The 19,148-nt window shown below is 42.7% G+C and overlaps 1 protein-coding gene across 4 annotated transcripts in view; it reads left to right on the forward strand.

Moving 5' to 3' along the window:
• The window catches only part of LOC149440296 (class I histocompatibility antigen, F10 alpha chain-like), an 81,201-nt gene that overhangs the window by 41,270 nt on the left and 20,783 nt on the right, over positions 1-19,148 (forward strand). For all 4 annotated transcript variants that reach the window (XM_089658816.1, XM_089658813.1, XM_089658815.1 and 1 more), the window contains exon 3: positions 18,584-18,862. In XM_089658816.1, coding sequence (XP_089514942.1) covers positions 18,584-18,862 — 279 coding nt within the window. The remainder of the gene's footprint in view (positions 1-18,583; positions 18,863-19,148) is intronic.

Consider the following 19,148-nt stretch of genomic DNA (forward strand, 5'->3'; position numbering starts at 1 on the left):
TGAGGAAAGAAGAACGTACTGGTGAGCTCAGCAACATAAAAAGTCATTGACGTCCATGGAAGACAACAGGGTTGGATGATCGTAGGATCCTCTGTGGTAAAGAAAAACCCATTCACAAATCCAGACAAGTGAAGGACACTCTCCAGGAGGTGGGGGTATCATTGTCAAAGTCTACAACCAAGAGAAGACTTCACGAGAGCAAATACAGAGGTTTCACTACAAGATGCAAACCATTCATAAGCCTGAGGAATAGAAAAGCCAGATTAGACTTTGCCAAAATAACATCTAAAAAACAGTTCTGGAAAAGCTTTCTTTGGACGGATGAAACTAAGATTAATCTGTACCAGAATGGAAGGAAGAAAAAAGTGCGGAGAAGGCTTGGAACAGCTCATGATCCAAAGCACACAACGTCATCTTTAAAACATGGTGGAGGCAGTGTGATGGCATGGGCATACATGGCTTCCTGTGGCACTGGGTCATTGGTGTTTATTGATGATGTGACAGAAGCAACCGGATGAATTCTGCAGTGTTTAGAGATCTACTGTCAGCCCAGATTCAGCCAAATGCAGCAAAGTTGATTGGACGGCGCTTTGCACTACAGATGGACAATGATCCAAAACACACTGCAAAAGCAACCCAGGAGCATTTGTAGGAAAAGAAGTGGAGTATTCTGCAATGGCCAAGTCAGTCACCTGATCTCAACCCAATTGAGCATACATTTCACTTGCTGAATGCAAAACTAAAGATAGAAAGACCCACAAACAAAGAACAAGTGAAGACAGCTGCAGTTAGAGCCTGGCAAAGCATCAGCAAGGAGGAAGCCCAGTCTTGGGTAATGTATACATGAGATACAATTTGTACAATACTGAGCCTCACATATGAACCCATTTATTAAAGTTGTTTGATAAAAGTATCTGATATCTATTAGCATCATACGGCTGAGGTACATGGGCAGAAAAACGCAGATAGAATGAGTTTAGGTCAATATACTTCTAAACCCCATATGCCTGTAAATGTCACGGGTATGGACAATTTTTAAAAAACTACTTGTCCAGGGACTAAATCAGGGCCCAAATTGTATTGTCCCTCATGACAATCTGCTTGTCCTGATTGAAAGGAATGATTTTCTTTTCCCCTCAGAGACCCCCGGTCTGTGGAGAGATTCCTGGTTTATCAGCAGAATTCTGGGAACACCCCTTGAACACGGGAATAACGGCAGCTTATGTTCAGAGATGTTCAAAGTTTATTAGACATTAATAAGATTATATAGACTACAGATAATAATAAGGGAGGGGGGGAGCGAGTTTCAAAACTGTAACTTGTAACTTTCCATCATGAGCTAACTACATGAAACATAACATATACATTTCTTGGTACAAATTGTTTTGGCTAACTTTCTGGAAAACAGCCAGATAAAGACATTGTCAGGGTCATGTTAGCTTCTGTTGATACATCCTTGAACAACTAAAACAGTTTCATTAAACTTCTAATATATCTGCAAAAAGCTAACTTAATACTTAAAATGGCGTACATAATACAAAATGGAAGTTATCTAGATCCTTTCAATCCCCTCTGAGATCATGAACATGATCTCAATTCTTTACTTCATTCATCTTTTTGTACATAGCCAGATAACCTTCATTTGTATTTTGTGGCTTGGTAGCTCTAGCAATGCAATATAATGAGCATTTAAAACATAGATATAAAGATAAAACAAAAAACAATATCATGACTATGCTTACAGCGATACCTTTCATCCATGAAAAGATGGAACCAAATCCTGATCCTAACCAATCAAAAGGAGTCCATCCATCTTTTCCTATAGCTCTAGCTTCTTCCATCAAACCATCTACCTGTTCCCTGTGTTGCTTTATTATTTCATAATAATCTGGAACAGTCATTGTGGTATTATATATCCAAGTACAACATTCATAATCCTCTGTCATCTCATACAAACCTGTCAGAGCAGCACTCATACTTTCAATAGCTAATTCTTGCATCTCCAGCTGTTTTCTAATAGCTCTGGTCTCGGTATTTAGCAACCCTATGTCCTTAGAGGTCCTCTCCAGTATATCATCAATAATGTTTGTGTAATTATTTATTTTGTTCATAAGTGTTATTCCCCATCCCGTGTAAGTAGGGAACCATGACCAAACCTTATCGCCTGTAGAGAATAGATCTACCTTTTCTTGTTTGGTTTCCCTTCTCTGTCCCAGAGTTAGTTGGTGTTTTGGGTATGTACTGGCTTTTACCTGGTGTTCCTTTTGGTCTATAGCTGCCATGATTGGCACTAATTGGGCTACATAGCACCAGCCCTGGACATTACTCGGTATCCAAGGGTAACAGATCTTACCACAACAGATATAGGTATTGTTTCCCAAGGAGATCGGCAATTTTTGTATTGCAGAGCGAAATTCAGGGGTGACAACAAATGTAAAATAAAAAAGAAGTTTTACAAATATAGTTTTCCCCACATTATCTTGTATCCCTTCTAAACTTTCATTCAGGGCTCTACCATTTACTTGCCAGAGTTTCACAGAAGAAGTTCCATCCCTCCTTCCAGGATCAGATATGTTTAATATGGACTGAGAGCACATTCCCCTTCCCTTGTGGGAAGTATTCCCCAGTCTAAAACACCAATCGGGGAGTTGAGTGACTCCCAGAGTTGGAAAAGATATGGTGGCATTAGAAGTAATATTGGTCAAACCAATACTTACATTCCCTTTTATTAACAAAAATATTTTGACTGGAGCGGCCAGAAGAGGAATTTCATATGTGCCACAGGTTCCCTACCCCTGTGCTGGGATGTAACTTACTACAGATCCAACATTTATCATAACCTGACTTTTGAGCATAAGCATATTTAAACTGCATCATCAACATTTTTCCTGAAAAAGGATTGTTCTCTTCAAAACTTCTTTTTGACTTTTGTTTCACTTTTGGTTATCTGTGTCTCATTTAAAACTAGTCCTTGACCACAGATACCTTTTATTAGACCCAAGTCCTCAGGGTGATAAATACAGTTAGTTAGGATCCATACTGGCAGGAAAAAGAGCACAGTCAGTGTGCCCAACAGGACCCAGAGTTTCAAAGCACCATGAGGGGCAGTAAGGAATATCATCTTCAGGGTCTTTCTCACCGACTTCACCCGCTCTTCGAGGATTTTCCTCTCATGCTTCACCTCCTTTTTCCATCTCATGTTTGTCAGGTGTTTGGTTCACCTTCTTCACTCGACTAGCATGGATCCAGGACTGGGAATTCTCCACCAGAACAGCCGTTCTGGTAACCGCTATCACCGTAGTAGGTGGTCCAAAGGGGTAGCCTTGCTTCTTGTCTTTAGCGAGTTGGCGGACCACTACGACATCTCCCACTTGGAAAAGGTGTGTTGGTTCCTGAAAAGATAAAGGAGAGGTGCGAGCAACATTTCTTTCAATCTGATCTAAAGTTTGAATCAATTTTCTCACATATTCTTGTTGTACCAGGTCAAGGTCCCCTCTTTCTAACATAAGTGGCTGTCTAGCCCAAGGAGTGGGGAACGGTCTTCCCATTAATATTTCAAAAGGAGATAACCCTGTAGTCTTATTAGGTGTCATTCTTACCTCTGCTAGAATTGCAGGTAACATCTTCTTCCAGTGGGTATAGGTTCCTCCAGTGGCCTTCCTCAACTTATCCTTAATTGTCCTGTTCATCCTTTCTACTATACCCGAACTTTGAGGATGATAGGGAATATGAAACTTCCAATCTATCTTAAGTACTTTTACCAGGTCTTGACATACCTTGGCCACAAAAGCTGGTCCGTTATCAGAATGTATCTGCAGCGGACATCCCCATCTGGGTATTATCTCCTGTGTAAGAATTCTGACTACAGTTTGTGCATCTTCTTTATTAGTGACAAATGCTTCCACCCATCTGCTGAACATATCCACCATTACCAACAAAAACTCTTGCCTCTGTCCTGTTTTTGGCATGTGGGTAAAATCTATTTGTAAATGGGTGAAAGGTGTAGTTGGATACACTAGATGCTGGTGTTGTGATTTCTTTGGGTTCTGTGGATTGTTCCTTATACATGTAATGCACCTAGAAACATATTCTTTCACCAACCTAGATAAGCCTGTAATGTAAAAATCCTGCAATAATGTTTCACATGTCGTTTTCCATCCTCTATGTCCTAGACCGTGGTACTGTGCAATGAACAATGGGGCACTTGACATGGGAATGCATGGTTTCCCCTCTAAGCACACTAGACCAGAAGCTGGATCTAGTTGTGCTCCAGAACCATTCCAGTCTGCTAAATTGATTTTTGTAGCAAATTTTTGTAAATCTGCATACATCTGGTCATGTGGGGTAGTTGTGACGCCTGAAGTGAGCAAAGGCATGTGCTCACTGGCCACCTGTTGTAATGCGGCTTCCTTTGCTACCTTATCTGCTAATGCATTTCCTTTGGCAATATGATCTCTGCGATTTGTATGTGCCCTGCAATGAAGAATGGCTAATGTTTTTGGTAACTGTATGGCTTTGAGTAGATCAGATATCAAAGAAGAGTGAGATATGGTTTTGCCATCAGCAGCAATGAATCCTCTTCTCTCCCAAATGACCCCAAAATCATGTACAGCACCATGGGCGTACTTGGAGTCTGTGTAAATGTTGACATCCTGTCCTGCAAATAATTGACATGCTCTTGTAAGGGCAATCAGTTCGGCTGCTTGGGCTGACTGATATGGGATTGGCTTTGCCTCGAGTATTTTGTCAGGAAGTTGCACAATGCCGTATCCTGCATGGTAAGTACTATCATTTGGCCTAGAGCATGAGCCATCTACAAACACATCTGGGGCCCCATCAAGAGCCACAGCTGACATGTCGGACCTAGGGGAAGTGTCTTGCTGTATGTGGATTATACAATTGTGTTCTGGTGCCACTTCATCCTGTTCCCCCTTTAGCCCCAGTAGGGCATTCAAAATTGGAGTAGGACCTGAATTTGCTGAAGAATATTTAATAATCAAGTTGGGATCAGATAGAAGAATCACTTCATATCCGCTCAACCTTTGTGCTGACATGTGTTGAGTGTGTATGTTTTTCAGTAGTAAGGACACTTGGTGTGTGGTGTGTAGGGTAGTTTCATGTCCCAATGTGAAAGAAATAGCCATCTCCACCAGAATTGCGCACGATGCAACAGCTCTCAGACAAGCAGGCATGCCCTGAACCTGAGTTGGCACTAGTTTGGAAAAAAAAGCTACAGGGCGGAGCTTGCCTCCATGTTCCTGAGCCAGGACCCCCGCCATGGTTGTACAATTTTCCCTAGCATACAGATGAAACATTTTCTTATAATCAGGTAGTCCAAGACCAGGGGCCGTTACCATAGCATTCTTCAGGTACACAAAGGCATCAACCATTTCATTTGACCATGTGAAAATGTCAGGTGATTCTGAAAGTGTGGCAGACCTCAGAGTGTGATCATAGAATGAACAATCAGGTATCCATTGGTGGCAGTAACCAATCATACCAAGAAAATTTAGCATGTCCTTTTTTGTTTGTGGGCGGGGCAGACCCACGAGAGCCGCAGCTCTTTTGTGACTGACATTCCTCTCACCATGACTTAGAATAAAACCAAGGTACTCAACCTGTTTTTGGCACCATTGCAATTTCTTTTTAGATGCTTTGTGACCATTCCCTGACAACCATTCTAACAGAGACCAACTATCCTCCTGACTGGCCGCCTGACTTGAACTACAAATCAATAGGTCATCCACATATATAATGAGGACCGAACCATTGGGAGGGGTCCAGGACCTCAGTGTGGTCTGGAGGGCAAGTGAGTAGACTGCAGGCGAATCTACATAGCCCTGGGGCAATCTACACCAGCTCATCTGGCGATTTTCAGAATATAAATACAAATAGCGCCCTCATCTGGTGGTCCACAGGAACCAAAAAAAATGCATTTGTTAAATCAATCACTGTAAAATATTCTGCATCGGACGGAACGGAGGTAAGGAGTAATGGCACATCAGACACTATTGGGGCTAATGGAACCACCAAATTATTTATGGCCCTCAAATATTGTACAAACCTGTAAGAGCCATCCGGCTTCTTAACGGGATTGATAGGTGTGTTGTAAGGAGAAACAGTTTCTTCCAAAATACCTGTCTCTAAAAATCTTTCCACTAGAGGAGCAATCCCTTCCTCCTTCTCTGGCGACAATTTGTATTGCCTCTGTTTGTAGGGCAATGCCCCTTCCTTGAGTGTGACTGTGTATGGTGTACATGAAATTAATCCTACATCCATAGAATTTGTGGCCCAAACTGGATGTGTATCAGGAGGGGGTGGGATTGGTGTCTGAACTGTTTTCAGTCCAATCTTGGGTCTGCATGTCTTTTCAGATTGATGCTTTTCCTGGCATATTTTTAATGTATCCAATTTCAACTTCCTCTTTTGTTTTAAAGAGAAAATCAAATTGAACTTTCCCTTGCTATTATCAACCCAATACGGTGACCATTTTAACCAGTTTTCTCCCCCTTTCTTCATATAAACTTGGTCCCATTGTGGGTCCCCCTCATACCAAGGAAAGGCTTGTTTGTCCCCCAAACATAATCCCTTAACCATGTCTGTATGAAAAGGATAATTTGCCCCCTTTCTTGGGAATGGGTCTGTACTCCCCATAGCTTCTGTCCAGCCTGCCATACAATCCACCCAGGGATTTATTAAATAATAGTCCGTTCCACAAACTCTAGCAACATAATCCTTACAATTTTCTCCCTTTTCTGGAGGACCTGGTGGGTAACTACCTCCTTGACCCATATTTAGACAGTGGATAAGACAATTTTACCTTCAAATTCTTATTTTGTTCCACACAACAAATTATCTTATACTTCTACGCAACAGAAAAAAAAAGCAGATAAACCAGAATCTGCTCCACAGACTTATTAACCTTTTGATAACTTCCCAAAAGTTATCTCTTCACTGTTTTACCAAAAAACAGTGTGTTCTACCAGAGAACAATCTGTGTTTACCAAAAACACCTTTTTTTTTATAGTGCACTATTTTGTAACTCTACCAAAGAGTTAAGTCTGCTTACCAAAAGCAGCTACAGGTTATCACGGGTCTATATAGACAATACAGAATGATTCCCTCAACACAGGGCAAGAAAGAGCTTTTAGTCATAAAAAGACAAAAGGTTTACTTACCAAGTGAGGTGGGTGGTCATCCCGGACGAGCCCCCAGCTGAAAGGAATGATTTTCTTTTCCCCTCAGAGACCCCCGGTCTGTGGAGAGATTCCTGGTTTATCAGCAGAATTCTGGGAACACCCCTTGAACACGGGAATAACGGCAGCTTATGTTCAGAGATGTTCAAAGTTTATTAGACATTAATAAGATTATATAGACTACAGATAATAATAAGGGAGGGAGGAGCGAGTTTCAAAACTGTAACTTGTAACTTTCCATCATGAGCCAACTACATGAAACATAACATATACATTTCTTGGTACAAATTGTTTTGGCTAACTTTCTGGAAAACAGCCAGATAAAGACATTGTCAGGGTCATGTTAGCTTCTGTTGATACATCCTTGAACAACTAAAACAGTTTCATTAAACTTCTAATATATCTGCAAAAAGCTAACTTAATACTTAAAATGGCGTACATAATACAAAATGGAAGTTATCTAGATCCTTTCACTGATAAAAAAAATTGTTTTAACCAAAACCGTATTTAACCATTAGCCGCCCGGCCTACAGCCGTTTGGCGGCCGTAAAAATGCTGTGGCTTTCCGGGTGCACGCCATTTGGCGTGCTCCCGCACATGCGCATTTCGAACGGTTGCAGAGCGAGATCTGTCACCGGCCGTGTATCTCGGACACGGCCGATGACAGATCTGAGTACAGGCCCCCGTTGCCGGTACCATGTGACCTGCTGTGACCAATCACAGCAGGTCACATGACAGTTGTATACAATGGATTGCTTCATTCATGCCATCCATTGTATACTAGTGTCTAGCTGTGAATGGTCACAGCAATCACATGCACATGTCATGTGATTAGCTGTGGCCAAATCACAGCTAAGCACAAAAAAAACAAAAAAAAAACGGAATTAATCGATTTCATTCAGGTAAATGCTTGCTTATAGCAAGGTAATTCTTTGCTATAAGCAAATTGTGTAAAAAAAAAAATAAAAAAATACTGAGACTGTTACTATGGTAACATTGTACTACTTTGGTCATACTAAAAATATGAAAAAAAATCTTTAAAAAAAAATTTAATAAAAAATTAAAAATAAAAAAATACAAAAAAAATAAAAATATATATATATATATTTTTTTTTTCATACTGTCACCAGTCAGTGTCCCTGATCACTGCCATGCCAGTTATATGATGACGCTGTACTGCACTGGTGACAGTATGTAAAAAAAAAAATAGTGAAAATAATTTTTTTAATTTTTTCATTTTCCGAAAAATTATTACAAAAAAAATACAACTTCAAAAAACTCGCCATTCCTCTTATAAAGTACGTCGGACTGTCTACTCTGCAAAAAGGGGTCATTTGGGGGATATCTGTACTGTTCTGACATTCTTGGACCTCAAGAAATTAGATTGGCCGTCAGTACTTCAGGATTGATCAATTTTCAGATCTATACCATAGTTTGTGAACTCTATAACTTTCCTAAAAACTAAATAATACATCCTAATTTGGGTTATTTTCACCAAAGACATGTAGCAGAATACATCTCAGCCTAAATTTATGAAGAACAATTATTTATTTGTAAACTTTTATAACAGAAACAAAGAAAAACGTGTTTTTTTTCAACATTTTTGGTCTTTTTTTGTTAATTTAGCAAAAAATAAAAACCCCAGCGGTGATTAAATACCACCAAAAGAAAGCTCTAGTTGTGTGAAGAAAATGATAAAATTTTAGTTTGGGTACAATGTTGTATGACCGCGCATTTGTTATTCAAAGTGTGAGAGCGCTGAAACGTGAAAAATGGCCTGGGCAGGAAGGGGGAAAATTGTCCGGTATTGAAATGGTTAAATTGGAGGTGATTTTAGGCTTTTAAAAGGGGCTTTATTGCGACTTAAATGTGTAATATTTTTAACATTGCACTGTTTATCTCCTCCTCCCCTCCTTAGCTGTCTCCAGTACAGCGCCCGGGGACTAGCATAGAGGAGAGAGACCTTGCAGTGTAATGAGCACCGATTGGCTGCTCATCAGGAAAGGAGGGGAGGGAGGGGTCAGGGCTTATACTTTATCCCTTTCACTGTCAGAGTAATTTTTGCGTTTTCGCTGCCAGAGCCATGTTTGCGTTTTTTTTTGCACACGCTTAAAAAATTATTTTAGACCTGAAGCTTGCATAAAACCCCCAAACATGATATATATTCTGAAAGCAGAGACCCTAGAGAATAAAATAGTGGTAGTTTTAATTTTTTGATTTTACCACAGAAATTTAGTAAGAAAATACAAGCAAGTTAATTTTAGGGCACAAAAAAGCAATTAATTACCCTATTTTTTGTAAAATATAAAAGATGAGGTTGCAGTGTGTAAGTAGATATCCAACTTGTCAAACCTTAAATTTTTGCGAACTTCAGTTCTCTATATTTTCTATAGGTCAACAATTTTAAGGCTCCTTATAGGTCACCAGTATAGTATACGGAGGAGGTCTGGTGCTAGAATTATCGCTCTCATCCTGGTGTGCGCGGAGATATGTGACATGAGTATTGCAATCAGTGGTTTCATGCGTAGGTGCCCCAGTGTGTGCTTTTACGTTTTTACGTGCATATATGTGGGGGTGGGGCCTCAATATTTTTTTTGGGGGGGATGGTATGTGCTTGGGTGTAACTTTCATTTTTTACAATTAAAAAAAAAAGTTTTTTTTCCACATCTCATAGGGGACAAAGTCCCCTATGTGATGTTTTTTGGTGACAGGTTCTCTTTGAGACATCCACGGTCTAAACAACCCTGCATGTCTCACCTCTGCTCCATTGAATGTAATGTGGTGCACATCACACCATATTACATTCTTTTCCGGGGATTGTATTGCAATCTCCCATCGGGGACCCGGAAGTTACATTGTAATGTCACTTCCTGGTCAGCATGGGGAGGGGAGCGGACTTGTCCGCTCTTCTCCCTCCCCTCTAGCTGACGGCGAGCTGGGCCCGCAGATGGGTAAGCGGAGCCCTGGAAACCTCATGCCGGGGACGTGGAGAGGCTGACACTGTGTGAAGCAATTGGCGGCAGCACCGCCGCCGATTGCTTCACCTGACAGGTGATCCCGCTGCTTGCCCGTAGCAGGGCTAAAGGAGGAAAAAAATACCTGCCTAAATGTCCCGGGCATCGAGCGATAGGAATCAAACATCCCTGAAATGTGCACAAATTACACACCAAAATGAGCATTTTTCATGCTGGCAGCTCCTGGCAGAAAGATCCAGCGTAGATCAGAGTATTTTAGTACACCCGTGTGAATGAGGTCTAATAGAGTATTGTACATGCAGAAGGAAATAAAGAACTAATCATGTAAAAGATTGAATCTGTGTTGAATAAAGTCACTTGGTTCCTGTGACAGATTTTACTGAAAGTCATACATTAATGTAGTACCCTCCTAGATAGCTAGGGGGAGGTAGAGGTTATTGTTAGATAGGGACTGAGTAGCAGATCAGGTGTAAGGGCTCATGTACACTGCAGCTGATAAACTCACGTTTAGGAGATGTTCATCTTTTTTTTTCAGCAGCTGCTGAACTCTCCCTAATGTTTTCCTATGTGTCCATGTACACATCTTCGTTTACAGGCAGTTGAGTTTACAGTTGTTTTTTGAACGCACCAAACTTGCGTTCAGGAGTAGATTTTATAAGCGTTTCAAACGCTAAATGAAGCTAACCGCATTTATAAGCGTTTGAAATAATTTTTTAACTCTTCAATTTCCAGATGCTGTCCAGAGCCTTTTTTCATCATGAAAATTGCATGTAAAGCGTTTCCCAGTACCCAAATGTACATAGCACACCATACTTTGAGTTTTTGCAGGAAAGAAAATATGTTAGACACTGCTGCAATAATTTCTACACAGAAATGAGCTGGAACACATCCAAACACCACCAAAAAAAAAAAAAAGACAGCTAATCTCAACAAATACTGCTCTCTCTGCTTCTGCTCTCTCTATTTCTCTCAAAATGTCTGAAATAGTTAATTTTTTACGGTTTTTCAGTGCATTCTGGGCATTTTGGAAGGTCTCTTGAGGTTTTCTTTAAAAACCTGCTTCTAAACGCAAACGCTCATAAACACGGCTAAACAGACGTTTTTTTAACCTACGTTTTCCAGCAGTCAGTTTCCATCGTTCAGAAGTGTCCTGGGGACTAATAGTCAGAAGGGGTCAAATTTCAGTCAGGGCTGAGAGGCTCTGCAGACTAGCTGTCTGGGACTTCCCTCTGTTCTAGAATTTTGGAGGAAGTTCTAGAAGCAGGCGGCGGGAGTGGCTGGTCTGCACTCTCAAGGGATTCTGGCTAATCCCCTACAGGAGGCTTGGCAAGGGCCCAGGACAGCCCTTAAGAATGTTTGAGCCTGCTCAGTAGCATGGAGAGTTCGGGTGGAAGATGGAGAAGTGAGGCTGGAGAGCAGAAGCTTGTGAGGGAGCCCAGATGGGAAGGGGCTCATTGACAGGCAGGGAAGCTTGGAAGGAGGAAAGCTCGGGACCTCACCAGCCCCCAGAGAGGACCACCTGTGTAGTTGGGAAGGAGCGGCCCAGCTAGAAGGCCTGAGAGTAGCCACCGACCCATCAGCCCACAGACTGAGGACTGAGTGAGTAGACCTGCAGCCCCTGGGCCAGAAAGGGGAAGGAGCACACTAGTGGGAAACTGGATTAGCTTTCAGCCCAGGACTGTCTAGCCTTTGGAGTGACAGGCATTGGATCCTCTGCCCAGGGATTCACCCAGTACAAATGGATAAAGGAATAGCTTGGTTCTGGGGTGGTACACAGGAGATGCTGGCTAACTCCCCAAGAAGAGAATTCTGATGTTAGAGAGACTTGTACATAGTCCAAGACATTGTCCTCAGTTGCTAAAACCTTGAGCATCCTATACACCTCTTACCCCATTCAAGTTACAATCCCCTAATAAAACCTAAAAAACAATCTCAAGGACTAGTTACTGCCTCCTGGATGCAAGTCTGTGTGAAGGAAATGCGTATTGCCTAGCAGTGCAGGACTATAGGGGGACCCAAAACTTCAGCAAATCCTAAGCGGTAGTGCTACATTAATGGTACAGGTAACCTTGAATAGTGCGGTATTTTTGGGAGTGCATTTGCAGTACGGCTGATGTTGCCTGAGTTCAGACACCAATAACATGACAGAACCGGCTGAAATCACCTGAACTGACTACCTACAGGAGGGTAATGTGCTCATGTAGAGCGGCAGAATGTTGTCGGTGTATAGAATGTCACTGGGTGTGAAGGCAATGTAGCAAGAGAATAGAAATGTCCAGACAAAACTAATGACACTGCCAATGAAAAAAGCGTATCTATCTATCTATCTATCCTGGATGGGTGCTATGTAGCGCAGATATTTGGGTTATGGACCCTTTTAAGGGAAAAAAGGTGTTTGTACTCCGGGTTACAGTAGCTATTTAAAGGAGAGGACTGACTCACAGTTCTCTCTGTATTAGCAGAGATGTATTCGGGAACCTGGAATTTTGGCGCTTTGGAGTGACTTTTGGTTGTGAAAAGAACCCCCATTTCTGACTTCGGGACTCCAGTCCCTGAGGGGTTAAGCAGCCTCCAGGATGCAGCACATAAAACAAGAAGCTCTGAATATCAGATGTGGGGAGTAGGAGTGTTGAGAGAGACTTGTTGGAGTGTTGCCTGTGTGCTGGGAGCTGCCAAGTAGCCAGAGTTGGACTGGGCTAAAATTGGGGTAAATCCTATCTATGAACTTTATGTTTTGTTATGTTCTCTTTAGTCCTCATGCACACTGGATGTTTTTACAGTGGCTGTTTTTGGGTTTTTTTTCTACAGCCAGTAAACTCCCCAGCATGTTGTGATAATGTTCATGGTTTAGGTCTCAAGACCAAGTTGACCTCTGAGAGGAGGGGGAAATTTCTCCATTACAGGTCATGTTGGGGGAGGATGAAGAAGAACTTTTCCCATTGCTGCTCCTGGTTGAGGAGGTGAAGGGGAAACTACCATGAAGCCAGTGCACCCAGACCAGGACATATGCAGGGGTGCGCTTGGCACCACCCAGTTACAGGATCCTACTTTGACCAATGCTCAAGAGCAGATTTCGGTTAATGGGGTACCACAAGTGCCTGATGCAGATCAAAGGTTTCCTTATTTTGCGTTGAATGGGGACTTGCTTTATCGAGTGGTTGAAAGTCGAGGGGAAGCTAGAGCAATTGCTGGTTCCCCACCCTTATAGGCAGATGCTCCTTGATATAGCCCATAACAACGCACTAGGAGGTCACCTGGGGGCTGAAAAAACAGGGGCCAGAATAACCGACCGGTTTTACTGGCCAGGGGTGAAGACTTAGGGGAAAAGGTACTGTGTATCCTGCCCCGGTGTCACACTACAGAAACCCCCTGGTACCTTTGCCCATAATTGAGGTGCCATTTGAACGGATTGCTATGGGTCTTGTGGGGCCCTTAGGGAAGTCAGCAAGGGGACATCAATATTTATTAGTAGTCCTGGATTACACAATTGGGTATCTAGTAGCAGTCCCTTTTTAAGGAAAACTTATTCTAAAGTCATTGGCCAGGTATTTCAAATGCTTTCACTAACTGAGTTCCCGAAAGAGATAACAGACCAGGATACCCCTTTTATGTCTGTTTCAGATATGCAGTTGCGGACGTCCGTTTATCATCCGCAGACAGATGGCCTCATTGAGAGGTTTAATAAAACCCTGAAAACAATGGTAAAAAGAGTGGTTCAGAAGGATGGGAAGGATTGGAATATGTTGCTCCCTGCCCTGTTGTTTGCTATTCGGGAGGTTCCACTAACATCCACAGGATTCTCACTGTTCCAGCTAGTGTACGGGCGAAGACCCTGGGGGCTGCTTGATCTAGTAAAGGAGACGAGGGAAAGTGAAATCTCACCACACAAAACAGTAGTAGAGCATATCCCCCAAATACAAGAGAGAGCGGCTAGAGCGATGTACTTAGTGAGGGAACATCTCCAGAAGGCTCAGGATGCCCAAAGAAGGGTGTAAAAACGGTCAGCTAAAGTCAGACAGTTTCAAATAGGAGACTTGGGTGGCTTTTCTGATACCCACAGTGGAGAGCAAGTTTTTTGCTAAGTTGCAGGGGCTGTTTGATGTAGTGGAAAATGTGGGTGATGTGAACTACAAGGTACACCCGGCAGGGAACAGAGAGCCATACCAAATGTATCATGTAAACTTGTTAAAACTCTGGAGAGATAGAGAACAGGTGTCCGCTGGGGTAAGTGTCTATTCAGGGGAACCTGCGGGAGTTGATTGGGTGCAGGTAGCTGGTACCCTGTCTAGGCCACAAACCCAACAAGCAAAAGCGTTTTTGCAGAAAAATAGAGACATTTTTTCAGGATTGCCTGTCTCCCCAACTTCACTGAGCATGACATTGTAACAGAACCCAATGTAAAGATCCGTTTAACCACTTGCCAACCGCGGTATAGCCGAATGATGGCTACAGCGCGGTTATCCAGTTCTGGGAGGGCGTCATATGGCGTCCTCCCAGAAAGCGCCCTCCTGCGTGCCCCAGGGAGCGCGCACCCAGCAATCTCCGTGATCGCTGTGTGCTACGGACACAGCTGATCAAGTGATGTGGTAAAGGGCCAATCACAGCAGCCTTTTACCACGTGATCAGCTGTGTCCAATTACACAGCAGATCACCGGTAAATGCAGTTGCCAGTTATCAGCTGCAATTTCCTCACGTTGTCACAGCGTGAGGTAAGTACTGCCGATAACTGGCAATTGTCAGAGGAGGGATCGGCACTGATGATCAGTGCCCAGCAGTGCCACCCACCTGTGCCCATCAGTGCTGCCTATCAGTGCCTCCTCATCAACGCACATCAGTGAAGGATAAAAATTACCTGTTTACAAAATTTTATAATAGAAGCAAACTTTTTTTTTTTCAAATTTTTTTTCCCCTTTTTTTTGTTTATAGCGCAAACAATAAAACAAAGAGCGGTGATTAAATACCACCAAAAGAAAGCTTTATTGGTGTGAAAAAAATGATGAAAAATGAAGAAAGAAAACAAAAATGTTTCAAAACCCTGTGATAAAAAATGAGATCTGCAAAATACGCACCATGCCTCTTATCAAATTTCTTGGGGTGTCTGCTTTCTAAAAAGGGGTCATTTGGAGGGGGGGAGGTGTTTGCACTATCCTGGCATTTTAGGGCCTCAAACTTTTATAGGTAGTGAGGAATTAAATATGCCCTTTGAAAGCATGAAGGTGGTCTTTGGGTTTTGGGGGCCTCTATGTGGGTAGGCTGCCAAAAAGTCTCTCAGAAGTGGTATCCCCATAACTTGGGAGAAGTAGCAGAATGTGTTTTGGGGTGTTATTCCGCAAATAGCCATGGCATACGTCAGCAATATATCAATATATAATTTTAAGTGACAACTTTGTGTGTAAAAACAAATTAAAAAAAGTCATATATTTATAAAAACTTGTGGCCAAAAAAAAATAAAAACTTCCATGGACTTAACATGCCTCTCAGCCAATTCCTTGGGGTGTCTACTTTTCAAAAAGGGGCCATTTGTGGGGGTTTTGTACTGCCCTGGTACCTCCAAGAAATGTGATACGCAGACTGTAAAAGCTGCATATATTCCTGTATATATACCATAGTTTGTAGACTAACTTTCACACAAACCCATTTTTATATACAGTGGGGCAAAAAAGTATTTAGTCCGCCACCAATTGTGCAAGTTCTCCCACTTAAAAAGATGAGCGAGGCCTGTAATTGGCATCATAGGTAGACCTCAACTATGAGAGACAAAATGAGAAAAAAAATCCAGACAATCACATTGGCTGATTTGGAAAGAATTTATTTGCAAATTATGGTGGAAAATAAGTATTTGGTCAATATGAAAAGTTCATCTCAATACTTTGTTATATATCCTTTGTTGGCAATGACAGAGGTCAAACGTTTCCTGTAAGTCTTCACAAGGTTGGCACACACTGTTGCTGGTATGTTGGCCCATTCCTCCATGCAGATCCCCTCTAGAGCAGTGATGTTTTGGGGCTGTCGCTGGGCAACACGGACTTTCAACTCCCTCCAAAGGTTTTCTATGGGGTTGAGATCTGGAGACTGGCTAGGCCACTCCAGGAACTTGAAATGCTTCTTACGAAGCCACTCCTTCGTTGCCCGGGCGGTATGTTTGGGATCATTGTCATGTTGGAAGACCCAGCCACGTTTCATCTTCAATGCCCTTGCTGATGGAAGGAGGTTTGCACTCAAAATCTCACGATACATGGCCCCATTCATTCTGTCCTGTACATGGATCAGTCGTCCTGGTCCCTTTGCGGAGAAACAGCCCCAAAGCATGATGTTGCCACCCCCATGCTTCACAGTAGGTATGGTGTTCTTTGGATGCAACTCAGCATTCTCTCTCCTCCAAACACGACGAGTTGTGTTTCTACCAAACAGTTCTATTTTGGTTTCATCTGACCATATGACATTCTCCCAATCCTCTTCTGGATCATCCAAATGCTCCTAGCAAACTTCAGACGGGCCCGGACATGTACTGGCTTAAGCAGGGGGACACGTCTGGCACTGCAGGATCTGAGTCCCTGGCAGCGTAGTGTGTTACTGATGGTAGCCTTTGTTACGTTGGTCCCAGCTCTCTGCAGGTCATTCACTAGGTCCCCCCGTGTGGTCCTGGGATTTTTGCTCACCGTTCTTGTGATCATTTTGACCCCACGGGGTGAGATCTTGCGTGGAGCCCCAGATCGAGGGAGATTATCAGTGGTCTTGTATGTCTTCCATTTTCTAATTATTGCTCCCACAGTTGATTTGTTCACACCAAGCTGCTTGCCTATTGCAGATTCAGTCTTCCCAGCCTGGTGCAGGTCTACAATTTTGTTTCTGGTGTCCTTCGACAGCTCTTTGGTCTTCACCATAGTGGAGTTTGGAGTGTGACTGTTTGAGGTTGTGGACAGGTGTCTTTTATACTGATAACAAGTGCAAACAGGTGCCATTGATACAGGTAATGAGTGCAGGACAGGGGAGCCTCTTAAAGAAGAAGGTACAGGTCTGTGAGAGCCAGAAATCTTGCTTGTTTGTAGGTGACCAAATACTTATTTTCCACCATAATTTGCAAATAAATTCTTTCCAAATCTGCCAATGTGATTGGCTGACTAAATACTTTTTTGCCCCACTGTACATGTACTGGGATTTTTTTTTTTTCCACCAAAGACATGTAGTAGAATACATTTTGTAGTAAATTTATGACTAAATTTGAGTTTTTGGATATTTTTCATATCAGAATGTAGAAACTGTTGTGGGGTTTTTTTCTTCCAAAATTCTGTAATTTTTTGTGATTTAAAAAAAAAAACAAAAAAATAATCCATTGATCACCCAGTGATCAAATACCACCAAAAGAGAGCTCTGTGTGGAACAAAAGGACATAAATTTAGTTTGGGTACAGTGTTGCATGACTGCGCAATTACCAGTTGAAATAGTGCAGTGCTGAATAGCAAACCATGGCTTGGTCAGGAAGGGGGGGGGGTAAATCTTCTGGAGGACAAGGGGATAAATATACGATAAAGCCAGTTATAAAGAACCGTACTCCATGAAATCCTCTCAATTATAAGTGATGATGGTGAGTCGTGTACAATGGACTGATCCAGGGAGGAGCACAGTACAAGGCTCCTATCCTCAGCTGGCCATACATGTGAAGATCTCTTTAGTTCAGCCTTCGGGTTGAGTTCCCTACCAGCATCACCTGCTGGGGGCCCCGAATATACACCAACAATGCCTTCATCTGATTGGATGCAGGATTATTATTATTATTAGATCGAGTTTATATAGCGCCAAAGGGTTTGCTCAGCGCTGTACAATAGGGGGGGGGAAGGACAATACATGAAACAGCACAGCAACAACGAACAGCACACAAGGGGTTAGAAGGAGCTTACAATCTAGGATGGACGGATGTTCAGCCAACAGTTCTCCACGTGGCTTCTTTGATAAATACAGATTGAAAATTCAGCTTTTGTCAGTCCAGGTGGTTCTGAGAAGAACACCCAGGAAATGTACTTTGCCCGGTTCAGTGGATGGACCCCTCCCCCCCCCCCCCCCGGTGATAAAGAGGAACACTGCAACCAGCGTACTGTGTATAGGGGGGGAGGGGAGGATGATGGGTTATGGGTGTCATGGTGGAATGGGCGCTTCTCAGGAGTTTGTCCGGGGAATGTGGTGTTGGGTGATTTGTATGGATTTTATGGGTCCAATGTTGTAGTATGGCTGGTGTTGGGACTTCCTCTTTTGCTGATCTGGGAGGAGGTTTGAGGTCACATGACAGACATCAGGGAAGGTGATAGGACAGAGAAAGGAGCGCACAGGAGTCATATATTACACATAGAAATCATGTTTTATACTAATATGTATACATCCCCCACCCCTTCATACCTCTCCCTCTTCTCTCTGCAGGGATCCATATCCTCCAGTACATGTCCGGCTGTGAGCTGAGAGATGACGGCACCACTGCGGGGTATCAACAGTTCGGATATGATGGGAGAGATTACATGTCTCTGGACACACAGAGATGGATCTGGATCCCGACCATAAATGAGGCTCAGATCACCACACAGAGATGGAACAGTCCGGAGGTCAGAGCGGGGGAGAGAAACAAGAATTATCTGGAGAATATCTGTCTGAAGGAGCTCAAGCAATTCACAGAGTACGGGAGAGAAGATCTAGAGAGGAGAGGTGACTGTATACATGTTTATTATCCACACGCAATGTATACACGCTGCACCCTATATACACGCTACACACTATATACACGCTACACCCTGTATACACGCTACACCCTATATACACGCTACACCCTATATACATTATATACACACTGTACACTATGCCAGGGATGCACCAATATACCAGCAGCCAGAATGTATCAGCCGCAAATATTGTTAGCGTTTTGCCGATGGGAAAAAGGATCTGATAATGGCCACTGAAAACGTGCAATTTTACAGCGATTAGGGTGCGTTTT

The sequence above is a fragment of the Staurois parvus genome, unplaced genomic scaffold (genome assembly GCF_062004578.1).
Source record: "Staurois parvus isolate SC_StPar_1 unplaced genomic scaffold, SC_StPar_1.0 ptg001097l, whole genome shotgun sequence".
Lineage (NCBI taxonomy): Eukaryota > Metazoa > Chordata > Amphibia > Anura > Ranidae > Staurois > Staurois parvus.